Genomic DNA, 16,365 nt, shown 5'->3' with positions numbered 1-16,365 from the left:
ACCCCAGCTCCCTCAGCCTCTTCTTGTAAGACTTGTGCTCTTTCCCTTTTCTTTCCCTTCTGACTGTATATATGGAGTAAGACTGGATTTCTGAAAATATAGTGGAGAACTTCTAAACTTTCATTTGATTAACAAAAAAACAAACAAAAAAACCTGTCAGCTGAGTCTCTGTTGAATCTCAAAGAAGCTTTCAAAGAATTTCCTTTTTTCAAAATGCTTGTCATCTTACAAAGTCTTCTTTTAAAATACTGTGGATCTTTAAAAATGTCTTTTAAAAGCTTTTTGAAATTCAGTTGTTGGATGTCACATCATTGGCCTATGGATTTTAATTTTCAACATGTTATAGATACAGTTGGCCTTGAGGCTGTTGTTCTTAGCTGTTACTATCTTCTTTTTCCATGAGAGAAGTTCACTGAAACAGCTCATGTATTTGTAACGTGAAATCACAGAGACTTGGATTTGGCTAGAATCACCAAAACACCCTTCCCTCTTCCCCCCCACCGCCTCCCAATAAAATCCTAGATTCTACTAATGTTCCACACAGATTATTTTGATAAAGCTAGGTATGTGCAGTTATACTGGCAGTCTAGAAGAACAGGAACTTCTAGCGGTGGAATGTAACAAACTAAGTTTTATTTAGGTAACAGTTGAAGTTATAACTGCTGTACAAGGGGATTGCATAGCATTGAATTTTCTCTTTTTTGAGTGATAGGTTTTGTTTTCTGCTGTTCCTTGGAAAGGTTTTTGTTTCTCTCAGTAAAGCTTACCATTAATCCTAAAAAACTTTAGGTAGTGATCTGCAAATTTGTATTTTATAGGAAGTTTAGAAGGTTTATAATTATTTATCCCTTATGTTCTAAGTAATAGGCCATTTCATAGAGCCATTTTAAAATTATTTTTGACCCTGTAAGACTAGATGTATTAATTCTACAGGAAATTAAGTCCTATTTAGTTTTTTCTATACTTCTGAGAGGATAAGCTGTGTACATCCCTGTCTGTAACCTTGGCTGGCTGCTAGGTGCTAACACTGCTGCTCTCTCAATTTTCTTGCTTAATCGAACAGGGAAGGAAATAAGATGGAAAAGCTCATGGGTCAAGATAAATGCAGGGAGATTGCTTTCATTCTTCACTAACCTTGGCGTCTGCAGGGTTGTTTCATGTTTTTCTCACTTTTCTTCCTCATAACTGCTGTGCAGCATTTTTTGTCAGTTCTTAAATATGTTATCACAGAGGCACTACCAGTGTCACTGATGGCTCGACTTTGTCAAGGGATGAGTCCATTTTGGAGCTGTCTGGAACTAGCTCTGTTTGCTGTGGGAGCAGCCTCTGGTCTCTTTCCACAGGGACATCCTTCAGCCTCCCCCACTACCAAGACCTTGCCACATAAACACAATACAGATGTTCAGTTTCATCCAGACCTTGGATGCCACTGAAGCTTAAAAGCTTGGTTGTGTGGCAGTTGGATGTATGAGCTAGACAGTTCAACTTGACTGTAACATATGAGTTTCAGTCTTTGAATTATTTCAAAATCTACTCCAAACAGGACCACATCACCATGTTCTAATCAAGTTTCCACTGCATTTGATCTGATCTGACAGCTATGCACCACTGGAAAATGGAGTTTTGTTCCCCAGTTACCTTAGTTCTTGTTCTTTCCCTTGAGTTGGCTTTGATGCCTGTCACATGCTTTTCCAAAACAATTAGGCTTGTTTTTTGAGTTGGTGAGTTTGATGGGTTCAACAAAGCATCTGATGCTTTTTTATGTTCTCAGATTCAGGGGAGCAAGGCTCCCTTCTGCTGTGATGAGCTGTTAAAATGAATTTAGCTATAATATATAAGATCATCCCATCTGAAAGGTAGACTGGAGTATCTATGTCAAACAGCAAGAAGAGTAAACTTGATTAGAATTTCTGTCTGCTTTTGAGGAGCCCTAAACTTACTGTCATGACAGTGCATTAAAGAAATATAATGGAGATAAAAGTGACATCGTATTTTAGTATTAGAAAAAGTTACTCCAATGACTTTTGTTTCCTCCCAGCTTTGTCATTATCAGTTTTAACTACAACTTCAGGTACATAGTGCTGTTCCACTGCTGGGTATATGTAGGTGAAGAGAAGATGACAGAAACTGAGTTGACTTTTTTGTATCTGTTGAAGTACATTGCACGTCATGCCTGTTGAATGAAATCTGATTGTGTTTGTTCTACTCGTATTTTCCCTATTTACAAAAATAAAATGTGTTGTTCTGTATATGTTGTTTGGAAAAAAAAAATTAAAAGCCAATGTTAGCTTTTTGTTTGGTAAAAGATTAGTGAAGATGAAGCAAGTCTGTAACTTTGGTTGTTTTCATGAAATATAGACTGAAGCATACAAAACATGTTGACATGTTTTGGAGGGGTTGGGTAGACAAATGTATTTCAAGTATTAGTTTTCCTTCAGTGTAGAATGACCTTGGTTTGGGGGCCAGTAAGTTTTAATTATGGCTGTTATGGAACATGCTGCTAGCCCATGTCTTCTTGTGGCTTCTGGCTGATTTTTATTTCTGATGTTGTAGTTCCAAGAAATTCAAAGTATACATAGATTCTTGTATGGGAGGTCTGTAGGAAGAAAATTCCTGACTTGGAATTCACAGTTCAGTACAGTCATGGCTGTCAGAAGTGAATCATGCTTTTAGCTAAATAAATAAAAATATCAAGGCAATGACAAAGAAATTTGTTTCTTTTGTTTCTTTGTTCATTTGTAGCTGCCCTGGTACAGTTTTTTTCTAAGATCCTAATTGTCCCCACACATGCCATCTAGATTTTTTCACCATCTTTTGTATTGATTACTTTTATGTAAGTAAAGCTTTCAGTTCAGCTTCCTTCTCTACAGCAATGAAACTCTGCATAATTTAGAGTGGATTACATGGTAGTCTATATTTGCATTAGTGTAAAGGGACTGAGAAACTAAGTAACTGAGTTGTTTTCCTAGTTGGAATTTAGGAAGAAGATAGTGTTGCTTATCTGCAGTCTTTCACTTGAAAACTTGGCTTTAATGGCACAGAGGAAAGACTTGTATTTGGTCGGCTCTGTTTCTGTCTCTAATTTCATTCTCCATCTGATGCTTTTCTGGCAGTATTGGCAAGTTACAACTGGTGATGTGTAACACTTAACAGCACTGGTGTTTAGGCTTTTTGGGAAATTGCATTCTGTAAATAGAACACAAAGTCCACTTCAGATGTCTGAATGCCCAAGCTACTAGAATCTATTATTACCAAGTGGTGGAAACATATCATACAATACAGTAAGATTCTTGGTTGTGTCTCTTTAGTGTGAAGATCAAATACATTCCAGAATGAGGAGTTTTAGCTTTTTTCTGTTGTGTACTTCTTGAAAGCTGTATTGTGCCGTAGGACAATTTGCCTGGATATCAAAACCATTGCTGTCTCCCACAGTATAGATTACTGAAACCGATCAAAATATTTTGTCATTCTTGTGTTTGTATGGGTTTGTTGGTATATTTCTAGTTGGATTTTGTTTGTCAAAGTGGGACAGATAAGGTTAAACATGAACTAGTTAAACAACATCATCTTCTTAATTTCTTTCCACAGTTTTAAAACCGTGAAATCATGGCTCATTCAAAGACGAGAGCCAATGATGGAAAAATCACTTATCCTCCAGGGGTCAAAGAAATCTCTGATAAAATATCTAAAGAAGAGATGGTGAGAAGGCTAAAGGTTAGTAACCAAGTAATTGCTTGCAGATTAAAGTTTCTTGTAAAAGATGTTCAATGATCCTATTACTATATTTTATATCTGGAAGGGTTTTATTTTTCTTTGGGATTTACCTTTTCTATGCGTAGAAGGAGAAACTTGTTTGCTCTCATGGCTTTTCTTCTACCACTTTCTTGAAGTGGCTTGTTCAAAAAAGGTTTAAATGAATTTAAAAAATCACAAATAGAAATGAGTTGCATTAATTTCAAATACTAGTTAAATTTTATTTCAGCTATGATGCTAAGTCAGTGCTTTTATTGTTTTCCAGTATTTTCCTCTCTAAAAGAAAGTCATAATTTTGGAAATAATTTAGATACCCCTCAATATATTCCTTTTACGCATTCGTGCTCTTTGGTTTGTTTATAAACCCCCTTATTCTCATTATTTTAGCCTGTGTCATGATGAAGGTAGTCTTTGTTATATTTTAGTCTATATACTTTGACTATACATACAGTCTTTGATGTATTTCAGTTCTTGACCACTTTGTTTGGCCTAAGTGTACAGGAAGGTTGGGACAGATGTAACGGCTAATTTTGTTACTACAGATCTGTATCTACCTGTGTACTCTCACAAAAAGGCAGACCTGTATTGTGCAGAAGGAATGCCTGCAACTTGGGCTTGCCCTGTGAAACAGGAGGGAGCAGATGTGGGAGAGGAACCTTAAGTATTCTAACAGATGCAAGAGCTTAATTTGGAGTTTTTCTGAAGAAGTAGTTTTAAGTCAGTTGGAATTATGGGTAAATGAACAAAAACCAATAAAATCCCAAACCACAAGATTGCTTCTCTTCTTCCCCCCAGTAACCTGTCTAGGCTTTGGGGTTTTGGTTGATAGACTTTAGTGAGTATATTGCATTCTGTGATGTTGAATGAAAGACAACATTTGTAACTTTGTGTATTAGTGATTCCTAAGAGAAGGAGTTCTTTATTAGCACTTGCGTATTTTTTTCAGCTTGTGGAAATGCAGCACCACAGTTCTTACTGATCGTTTTTCTTCTATAGCTTAATTTCATTTTTGACCTTGAATGTTTAGTCCCTTCTGTCATCTTGATCTGTCTTGCAGAAGAGGAGGACTTTGTAGGACATCTTGTGTTTCTTGTTAGCTGTTTATTCTGGCTGTGAAATCATTGGTGGTCAGGCAGGGGAAAAAGTGCACAGTGCTTCTTTTATAACAGATTGGATGATCCAGGGTGCACCACAAGTATACAGAAACTTCAGTATAAACACAGTTGCAGGTTCTAAAGAACAGTAGTTGATAAATAAGGGAGCTATTAGCCTCTTGATTTCTCTGACTGCCAAATTCACATAATTATTCGGGAAAAAGCACTTTTCTGTGCAGAAGGAGACATTCTGCTGTTTGTTAATGACAATATATTAATATAAATGCAAATTACTGGTAATTAGAGAATAAAATGGAAAATATGTGCAGTGAATTTCTGTGTTAGCATAACTTACTTTGGAAATTTTATGCATTTTGTATTGATGCCCTCTTGAAGTTTATAGTAGATTTGGAAAGGAGATGGAAACTAAATGATTATGGTCATGAACTAGCACTGAAGACAGAAATAAGGTGATAAACACTTGGAAATGATGAATAGTGTGAGAAAAGCATTTTTTCCACAGTTTCTTTTAATACACAAGAACCAAGTCATCATCTAATGAAACATTAATTTTAGGCCAGCAGTCTAATAATACACTTTTCTGTAAGTTTTATACAAGTGAATTCCAAAGCTTGTTTCTGTAGAACGACATAGTAAAATTTGAGTGGGTTAAGAAATATGTGCCACATCTGGAAGATGAAGCTCCAGGAGAATAAATCGTGGTGGTCTGGGTGTGATTTCAGGCTCAGGAGTCCTCTAACCTATTGCTTTGCAGGAAGCTGGAAAACTATGCTTGGACAACCAGCTTGTTTTCCTTTGTTTTTCCTTAAATGCTGTGATGGATTGGTCTGCAGACAGGATGACCGATCTTTGTTGTCTTGACTTGTACAGATGTTCATGTTATCAGGGAAGAAACACTAAAGGTTCATTTCCAGAGTAGAAAAACCCCATACTTGTTGCAAGAAGTATGAAAAGACTACTTTTCATAGAAATGAAAACAATTCTGATTTATAAATTACTTTAATTAGTGTATAAGGGCACCAGTGCACTTCAAGTGGTTCATCTTGTGCCTGACACAGGAGGACTTTATTTTTCTTGCAGTGGAAGTTGTGTGTGCATGAGCTGTTGGTCTTCTGTGCCTTTTAGTAAAGGATTCTCATGTGCTTGAAAACTTTACAGCTTCTGTGATCCTAATCATGCAGAAGTTTGGGGTTTTTTTAAGTTGGGTTTGTTGCTCCCTAACCAGTTATAGTAGATTTTTTGGAGGGGGCAAAAAAACCCAACTAAACAACAAACGATAGCAAAGTAAAGTATTTTGCAGTGTTATAGGATTCTAGGGCTTGACGTTATTATTCTTTGAAAAATATCTCTTCCTGTGCTGAAGAAATAGATGAGAATTTTGGCTTTAATTCTCAGGATAGCGTAATTAAGTCTTTAGTATAATTTTGTTAATTTTGCAGGAGTTAAACTCCTTAAAATAACTCTGCCTCTGTGAGTCAGATAAGGAATTGGGAGAAGAGCATAATTACTTTGTTTTGTCAGTAAATTTCTCTCCTTCAGAAAGTTTTTTAAATGTAAGAATTTTCACCAACTAGCAGTTACTAAATATAGCTTTTCCCGCTTTTGTTTTATTTAGCATGTTAAATATCTGGTGTCCAAGACTCTTTTTTTCTTCCATAACTTCCATAACTGGATCCTAATAATCCTAGTGGTCATTTTAGTCTTGCTGGACAACATCCATGCCACTGGGCTGCCTGGATTTGTATATGCATTTGCTGAAAGTGTGTGCTCTGCTTCTGGACAGCACAGGGAATAGAATTTTCCTCAGAGGAGTAATAGGGCAAAAGCTGAAACTGAAAGAGAATAGAAGGAAAAAAATCATCACTGAACTGTTGAGGGAGAAACAAATATTTTTAATAATGTTTTGGTGTTTTCTGAAATTTTAAGTGAATGGCTGTAACAGTGAATGCTGTTGCACTTCTTCAATTGTCCAACTTGATTATATGGTTTCTCAAAAAGATCTGGGAAGTCTACAACTAGGCTTTCTGTAGTTCTGCTGAGACTGTGTGTTGGGACACAGTTGGGACACTTGATAGAGGACTTGACCAGGTCTTTCCAGTACCCTGAAAAATGAAACACTGGTTGCTCAAGTAAGTACTACTGCATAGCTAGTAATGCTTCTGACAGAAGTTGCACAAAACCAGAAAAGTCACTTTTAGTAAGGATCCTGTTACATAGAATATTTCATTTTATGTACTAATGTGTGTCTGTCTATTTAGATGGTTGTGAAAACTTTCATGGACATGGACCAGGATTCTGAAGAAGAAAAGGAGCTCTACCTAAATCTTGCTTTACATCTTGCTTCAGATTTTTTCCTCAAACATCCCGATAAGGATGTACGTCTGTTGGTAGCATGCTGTCTTGCTGATATTTTCAGAATTTATGCCCCTGAAGCTCCATACACGTCACCAGATAAACTGAAGGTAAATGAAATTAATCTCTTTTTCCACACCAGGTTTTTATACTCAGTGATTAGTGTAATTGGTTATGACTGGTTTTTTTCCCTCCCTTTATCTCTGGTTCAGCCTAAGCAGTTCAAAGCTTTCACTTGATTTTGGGATATGATTGGTCAGGTCAATTGTCCATGAGATAAAGGGCTATACATCTTCCAGAAACTTTGAGAGTTTTGGATTTGTGTTGAAAATAATCATTTTATTGAACTGTTATTGGGATTTGCAGGTAGTGAACTGTTACTTTAGAAATACTGATTATATGTATAACTTTTATCACAATCTCTTGCAAGATAGCTAATACCTTCACTTGGGAAAATACCCCTGTGTCTCCAATTAAGCTACCAAGAGGCAGGTACTTGTATATTTATAGATAAAGGTTCTATTGAAACAAAGATAAAGTACTTTTGTACAGAGTTTAATGATTTTTGATGTGACTTGGAAAATTCTGCAATTACAAACATCGCTGATCCCACTAGATGGAGATGGTTGATAGAGAAATGTCAGGTTTGAAAAGGAAGTACAGATCTGCTCCATTTGTTTCAGAAAAAAAATATTTTTTTTCTGGGTTTTTAAACTTTTTTTAGTAGAAATATAACTTTGTTTCCAACTCGCAAAATCAAACTGTTTCCCTTGCGTGGTCAGAATCTAGAGTGATGAACTGAGTTTTAGGGAAAATCTACAAAAAACCAGATGAAAGTAACACTGAAAAATGCGTGTTTTTTTGGCTCCCTGATTTAGAAGCGTGTGTGGTCTTTTTTGTTTAGTTTGGTTTGGTCTTTGTTTATTCCACACTAGGATAAAAAGATGGTTGTGGTGGACAGTCTATCTATTATCACTTAAGAGGAAATCACTCAATTTCTCATCTAGTGGTTGCACCACCAGTGCTTCCTAATTAGGGAAACAGTGCAGTTTCAACTGCAGTAGTACATCTTTTGTTAGCAGACATACTGGAGAGATGTCTAGGGATTTTTCTTAGCTCTGTTTTCTTAATTCTGAATTAGTGTGTAATCAGAGATACAACATCTATTTACCTTACTTACTGATTGCACCATCTTCAACTGGAGATAAATACTAGCTTTCTCAACTGTGCTATATTTAAATCTGGTTTTTAGGTGTCCTGATTTCTACTTCAGTTTTGAGTATATGTTTTCATTTGCTTGTTAGGCTTAGAGTTTTAATTTCTCTCTTTCTGAGTTGGGCAAACTAACTTCCTCCTTACAGTATTTGAGCTACCAAATGCTACTAAGCTTTGGATTTCACAGTGTACAGTATTGGAAGGTTTGCAGTACTCATCTCATACCTGAAGTATAAGAATACTACAGCCACTGCTTGGACAGAGCTCTAAATGGATGAGGGACTTCCACTGCCAGCATTGAGTTCTGTAATCTGTGTGGATTTCAGAATTCAGTTTCTTGATGCAGTTTTCTAAACACATTTGGAAAAATAAAGAAAAGCCAAACAATAGCAACCTTTGCCTAGGGCTACTGGGGTAGGTTTTTTGCAAACCCGTTTCCTCTGAACACAGCTTTTGTGGTTGCAGGACAAGCTCTGATAGAAATGTCGAAGAGTTCCCTCCACTTTATGACAGAGGTAAGAGGAAGAATGCTTCCTCTTGGGTTATATTTTGGCACTATTTTTACCCAGTATTTAATATCAAATCCATACTGCCTTCTTGTCTCTTCTTGTATGTTTAGCACCAAAGCTAAAAATGGCAAAGGGGAGTGCTGAAAAATACTAATTTCTTGGCAGGAAAAGATTTAAGATTTAAGGTTTTGCCCTTGCTTCAGACTCAGCAGATCTCTTTCTAACTTACATATTGTGCAAGTGAGATGCTGAGGGAAGGGATCAGTATCTCAGGTTTCCCTCTTTTATGTGTATCATGAGTATAAATCTTACATTCCTTGTTGATCGTTGAAAGAGCTTTGATAACAGGGGTGGAAAATGCCATGAGTAGAATAAAGACAGAGCTAGAGTAGGTCTGCTCTTCTGGGATCTATAAACTTCTAACTTGGAGCCCTCCTCAGTCCGTGTGAAACTTAGAACCCAAATACAGTTTTTTGGTGGGAAGATAATCTAATTGCTTATATGTGTCAATTGAAAATGACTGGAACAGAAGGACTGTCTGTCTGTCTTTGCTGAAATGGAGATGTTAAAAAGTGTGTATGGTGGCAGAACTTTAATTATCTGAAGGTGTTCTCTGGTGAGAGCCATGGCTGTGATGATTACTGAAGCCTTTGTATAGTTCATTGGCATCAAGACAGCAATCCACAAAAATAAAGAAATATTTTCTCTGAAGTTGAAGTGTAAGCACTTCGGTTTTTAGAGTCTGGATTCTAATGTAGACTTGCTTTATGCAGTCTGATGTGAAAACATATTGTCCGGTTGTGAAAGTATTGCAATTTTTTAGCTGCAGCCAAAGTTTATTTTAACACAGGCTGCAGCCTGTGTTTTGAATTTATAAATGCATGTCCAAATAGTATGTTATGTGTGCTTAAAAAAGGGAAATTGTGCTTAAAGAGAAAAATGTTTGGTCATAAGACATGATATATTAAAAATTAGTGTGTAATTCTGAGTCTAGTCTATCTTGCTTTCTTTAAAATGGGAGTAGGAAAAAATAGTTTAGGAGTAAATGTTTATTTTGTCAAACCATGCTGTTATTTGAAGCATTCAGGTGTTGGACTTACTGTACATGTATGCTATTCATTAATGTCTACAGCTGTATACAGCACAGTGATGAGAACTTTCTATGGAAAATTAGTAGGGTCTTTGAATCCCATTCTGTCGGTAAGTATTACATACTGAGCTATAGGATAAAAAGTAAGATACTTGGTTAAAGGAACTGATTGAGATTTACCTCTACAAGTAAAGCTTAACAGAAATAATTAACATAGAACATGGGTTCTGAGATTAAGTAGTTGTTATGTTTGGCATTGTTCAGTCTGTCACATGCCCTCTTAATTGATTCTTACTCTTCCCTGAAACTCAGTTTGTATGTCTTCTAAACTTTACAGAACCTTCCAGTGTACTGGTTTTCCATAAGACAGCACTCATTTTGGGTGGGGAGTGATGACCTGCTAGTGTTCAGCACTAGTTTTTAAAGGAGGGATTCTTCAGATGGGCTTTTGCCTGGGGACTGTATGCCCCTGAGTGGTTGGAGACCATGAGATACGTCCTTTGTCTGTAGGTTTAACTTCAGCTAATGAGTCTAGATTGTGTGCTCTGTAAGGGATCTGAAGTGTGAACCAGTGATCCTTCTGATCATCCTTAACACTTCAAAATCACAGTCTCGATCTGATTTAAAACATCAATGTAGCTGTATCTCTGAAGAGTGTATTTGCTGTGCTTCTTTGCCAAGAGGTGGTGATGTCACATGTAATCTAGTTCTTGGTTTTACCTAGAACCATAGTAAGTGTTCAGCTTAATGGTTAAGGCTGGATTTTGTGGTTATAGTCTTAGGAAAAAAAAGGAGCCCCATTCTTATCTTTTGTCTGTGCATTATTATTGGGGGACTTAGGGGAAAACGGTAATTTTGAAAATGTTACAGAAAAACTTTATGGACTATTTCTAGGGTACTTTTTTCAGGATTAACAGTAAGGCTTTCTTGTATTTATTATGGCAACTTTATACCTTTTGGAATTTATTTGATTTACACCTAGATTGTTAGATGAAACATAGATACAGTTGAGGCTGTGAACCGTGTTTCTGGTGATACTTATTTCTAAATATTTTGATTTAATATAGCAGTTGTGAATTTCCAGCTGTTAATTATCTGAATGTAAAAAACATTTAAAAGATACCTTCTTGCATGTTTACATTCTGTTCATAATTGACTATATGTTCCTTCTAACCTGCTTCAATTTACTCTGTGTGAGACTTTTTTCTGAAGGAGTCTTCTGGTGGTGAAAGTTTATAGAGGAAGCAGGAGGAACTTGGTTTATTAGTTTTTGCAAGAGATGTGATCTGTGTCAATATCATGATGACTTGAGAAATGCACAAAGAATACAGAGTGAACATATAATAACACTCTTAGGAAAGGTGTAGTTGCCTACTGCTATTTTCCCCTTCTTTTGAAACTCATTGTAATATGAAATAAAAATATTCAATTCATTGTCCTGCTGAATAATAATCTCTTGACTTCTGCAGCATGCCAGCCAGTTGCAGCTGTGTTTGTCAAGTTGAGTGCTTTTCTTTGGAAATGGAAAACATTTGTTCCCTTAGGAAAAGGTTACTTTTTCAACCCTTTAAAGAAACATGAAGTATTTTAAAATTACTCCTTGACATTTTCCATGATGCTTTTGTAGATGATCTTCTTTTGGATAGTGAAATAATGTCTGTCATTGCTGCGTATTTTGTAGTGACTGAATAATACTAGTAACTTAAAAAGGTAATTATTTTATTTTGAAGGTTTAATTGCAGTTGATTGAATAACTAGCACTTCTTTCTTTTCAGGATATATTTATGTTCATAACAAGGCAACTTAAAGGTTTAGAAGATACAAAAAGCCCCCAGTTTAATCGATATTTTTATTTGCTGGAGGTAAGCTTTGTAACTTATTTCATAGTAACTATTAAATGTAATCTTTCAATTTAATCTTGTATTAACTACTCCTTTTATTTTTTTTTCCTGTTCCAAATCAGAACATTGCTTGGGTCAAGTCCTATAACATATGCTTTGAATTAGAGGACAGCAATGAGATTTTTACACAACTGTATAGAACGCTGTTTTCAGTAATAAAGTAAGTATTGTCACCCCCAATTACAATATGTTATTGCATGATTAAAGTCAGTTGCTTCTAGTAAAGCTGTTCAGTGTGACTTTTAGCATTAATGAGCTTAGTAATTTCGTAATTCAGTTTAACTAAAGGTAGCAGTATAAATACAATGTTCTGTCAGTTTTTTCTGTTCTAATGAAGCAAGACACACTACACATCATCTTTTTTTCCTAAGAAACTTTGGTTGTCATTTACTGCATTAATTTTATTTTGTTCTTGAAATTGAATGGTCTAATATGCAATTCTAAGGAATTTGGAGGATTATTGCTGTAAAGACATGAGTCAGAAAGTAGTAGACACTGGAAGGCGTTGCTAGAGGTAGTCTAGTCTTTTCCGTTTGCTCAAACCAGGTCAGCTTGAGCAGATTGCCCTGAACTGTAGCCAGTTGGGTTTTGGGCATCTCCAAGAATGAAGAGACTCTTTGGGCAACCTTCTAGTACTCAATCACGCTTTTACTTGAAAAGTTTCTTATGCTTAAATGGTATGTCTTGTATTTCACCCTGTGCCCATTACCTCTTGTTCTCTGACTGGACACCAGAGTGTGTGGTGTTAACACAGTCTTGCCCTGTCTTCTCTACTCCCAATATCAGGTATTTAGACTTAATGATAAGTTATTTCCTAAGCTATCTCTTCTCAAGGCTAAAAAAAGATGTCAGTTCTCTCAGCCCCTCCTTCCATGAGAGCAGCTCCATGCCCTTAATCATCTTTATGAACCTTTGCTGGACTGAGTCCAGGGTATGTGTGTCCCTTTTGTGCTGGGAAGCCCAGAACTGGACACAGCACTCCAGGGGAAATCTCCCCAGTGCTGGGTAGAGCAGAGAGATGTTCTAATACACTGTCTTTTCATGATACGGAGAGATACAGTCCTCTTACTACAGTAGGTGAATGAGGAGAGCATGAAATTCAAGGATGGTATATGCAATCAGGGAATTGATTTATAAGAGAACTTGTGATTTGCTTATTTTATTCCTTGTTTTTTGGCATCACCACAAGGGAGTACTCTGAACAGAAGTTGTACTTTATATAGATATTACACTAAGAATTCTTCTTTTTAATTTCAGCAACGGTCATAACCAAAAAGTACACATGCATATGGTTGATCTAATGAGCTCTATCATTTGTGAGGGAGATACTGTGTCACAGGAACTTTTGGATACAGTGTTAGTTAACCTAGTGCCAGCACATAAGGTAAGACTTAGTGGCTTACGTTTTGTTTTGTTCTATTGGTTTTTTTGTAATTGTGATTTCTTGGATGTATGTGTTCAGACATGTAGATCTCATTAGGAGGATGGCTGTGGCAAATGTCTTTGTATTATCTGGATTTCTTTTAGCAAACAAGTAATTTTAATAGCCAGAAAATTCAGTCAAGTTTCATTGCTCTGATATACCTGCCATAAGCCAAGGATCAGTGATCACAGTAATCTAAAAGGTTAAATGTCATACAAATTTAAACACAGGTTTTTTTTTTTATATGCCATCAGTGTCAGTAGAATGGAATAGAGAAGTTACATATATCCTTTGGAAAGTTTTTAATTCATGTAGTGCTGTATCAGCAGTTCAAACTAAGGTGCTGCCCTAAGTGGGAGGGAAAAAGTTGTTATGACTGCTGATTTGTTATTGGCTCTGTTGTGTTTCAGGAATGTTGGCTTGGTGTTATTGGTATGTTTCTGATGCAGCCATAGAATTAAAACTGTGTGCAGAAATAGTGGTTTCTAAAGAGCTCAAGGAATGGCTGTCTAACCTTAATGAATAATGTCATGTTAAAAAAAAAGTCTACTGTAGATGAACTAAAGGAAAAACTTCAGAACTGTGCATATGTTGTGCAACTTAAATGTTTAAAAAGCACGGAAGTCTGACTTTTTAGTTCAGGAAACTAACTGTGTCCTACTGAAATCTCGTGGGCTACTCAATTGTAAGTTGTGTATGACAAAAAAAGATTCTGGGGAATGTATCTTTAGCTGTATTTTGGACACTTCTATTACCTTTTTTTGGTTTTTTTTTCCTTAAACTAAATTCAGGAAAGTGCTAACTATTGTAGTTTCTGAAAAGTGTAAGGTTAAGTAGTTGCTAACTGAGAGATGCTTTGGAATGCCTACTAGTGTGCCTTTTCTACAAGCCATCAATTTCAGTAAATAAATAGCACATAAATTATTTTTATATTGACAGTGAAAGACTAAATGCTTAGTATAGATCAGTAATGTTTTTTCACCACTGGAAATGTTTTAGCTATGTCCTTCAAGGAGTCTAATACTTCTGTGCCAGGACTGGACTGAAATTTGTGTGGCTAAAGTCCAAATTTACGAAGGAAAGGTTTGGAATACAAAAAACAAAAGCAAGACTATGCAAAATACTTCAGTTTGTGTTTTCTCAGTTATTAAGAATCTATTGTTTCATTGTGTCATCTGTGTTCATCTTGATTTGACTGTACTATTTTTATGTTTCATGTTTAATAAATTGACTTTGAGTTGAAGAATTTGCATCCTGTAAGGATGTCTGTAGCATTAAAATAATTCTGTTTCATGGTGGATTTAAAATTACTGACTGAATATTTTAATAAGGATAATGTATTTGGGGGTTTGCATTTTCTGCTGCTTTTAATTGAAGTCTCTTTTTAGATAGGATGCTCATTTATAGCCTGCTTTCTAACTGAAATAGTTACATAATGTCAGACTGTATTCTGAGTACATTTACCTTTGTTTTATTTTTTTTCCATACTAATGGAAAGGAGCTTCTAATATTTTTCCGTTTCATCTCAAAATCTCCACATAGTGTTTATTTAAAATTTTGGTCCTCTGACTACTTTCTGTGGCTACTGATGTCAAGTTGGAAAAGTGTAATGAATTCAGAGTTGAGAATTTTTCCACTCTTCCATTAAGCACAAAACTAGAAGGAGAGTAAGGATTAGGTCCACCATAAAAAAAGCTCTGTGTCTTGGGTGACCTCACTGTTCAGCTGTGTGGGCTGTGGAAAAGGGAAATTGAATAATCAGAGTGGTCACCAAAAATGGCATAACGGCAGACATTGGTGTAATGGTCAGTAGGGAATCCCCAGATTTCCTAGGGACCAAACAATATTTTTGATGGAGTGGAAGGAACATAGATCTGCTTCTAGCTCAGGTTTGAAGCTGATCAGATTGAGAGATTGTTGAAGATAAAATAATTATATCTGTAGAAAGTGACACAGGCAAGTGGTGTGTTTTTAGTATGCCCAGAAGGAAGGTTGTGTATAAGAGGGAATGTGTAGTGGCCTTGTGAACTGAGTGGCTGTATTATAGAAAAGAGTTGTATTGGGTAAAAAAAGACTGAGCTCCTCAAATTTCAGTCTGTTTAATTTATCTAACCTGTGGTCTGTAAGTATGTGTTAGGAACAGAAGGTTCAAACAGCTCCTTTAGTTTTGGATCCTGGATGCTAAGCTCCAGTGGCTGAAATTCAACATTAGACAGCTTGATGCAAAAATTACGTGAATATTTTTAAGAGATGTAGTAATTAGTTGAGCAGTTTACAAAAGGTTAATTTTATACTACTGCCCCTTAAACCAAGACAATACTTTTCCAAAGATGAAAAATAGATATGGTCCATAGTCCTGAGTAGTAAGTGTAAAAAGCAATGGTGTTTGCAGGATGACTGCAAAAACTTGGACATAAGGAGCATACACTGGGCTCATGATGTATTATCAAATGTCTGTATACCATAATAAGTAGTTGCTGAAGTAGTGACAACTCTAAACTACTCTATCTCCCTTGAGTTTGTCATCCATCTGACTTGGTCAGGATAAAAGCCATACTAATGTAAAGCGGAATGAAAGCAGCTGACACCAATGTCACAAAAGAGGCATGCTGGAGTGTGCACAGGCTTGCTTGACTAGTACAGCTGTCAGATAAGCCAATAAAACGGCAAGCTTAACTTGTCTGACCATGTGCTTAACTCCTAATTTTGATGCTGAATTGTTTTTTTCCTTTTGTAGTTTCTCTTCTATCACCTCTACTGAAATTATTTTCATAGGATTATATTAAGAGGGAATGAAATTAACTGACCTAAACCCAGATAAGACCTAGAAGCATGGGAAGAGGTAGTCAGTATGAAAAGGCAAGAAAAATTAATAGTTTTCCTTTCCCTTTAATGGTCTTTTTATACTATAAAACTTTTATGGCAGACCTGCAAACAATTTACTGTTTGTGCAATGTGTTGGAAGGCAAATTGTACTTGATTTCCTTGGGTGTTTGCCAGCGTTCAG

General features: G+C 36.1%; 1 protein-coding gene across 4 annotated transcripts in view; it reads left to right on the top strand.

Annotated features, from left to right (window-relative positions):
* The first annotated feature begins 3,588 nt into the window (after positions 1-3,588).
* Positions 3,589-16,365, top strand: part of PDS5B (PDS5 cohesin associated factor B) — an 81,948-nt gene continuing 69,171 nt past the window's right edge. For all 4 annotated transcript variants that reach the window (XM_017731338.1, XM_008631442.2, XM_008631443.2 and 1 more), the window contains exons 1-5: positions 3,589-3,714; positions 7,127-7,330; positions 11,810-11,896; positions 11,998-12,095; positions 13,193-13,319. In XM_017731338.1, coding sequence (XP_017586827.1) covers positions 3,607-3,714; positions 7,127-7,330; positions 11,810-11,896; positions 11,998-12,095; positions 13,193-13,319 — 624 coding nt within the window. In that variant the 5' untranslated portion in view covers positions 3,589-3,606. The remainder of the gene's footprint in view (positions 3,715-7,126; positions 7,331-11,809; positions 11,897-11,997; positions 12,096-13,192; positions 13,320-16,365) is intronic.

This window comes from Corvus brachyrhynchos, unplaced genomic scaffold (assembly GCF_000691975.1).
Source record: "Corvus brachyrhynchos isolate BGI_N302 unplaced genomic scaffold, ASM69197v1 scaffold103, whole genome shotgun sequence".
In the NCBI taxonomy this organism is placed as follows: Eukaryota; Metazoa; Chordata; class Aves; order Passeriformes; family Corvidae; genus Corvus; species Corvus brachyrhynchos.
The sequence above is the reverse complement of the archived record's forward strand: the minus strand, read 5'-3'. Positions and strand labels throughout refer to the sequence as shown.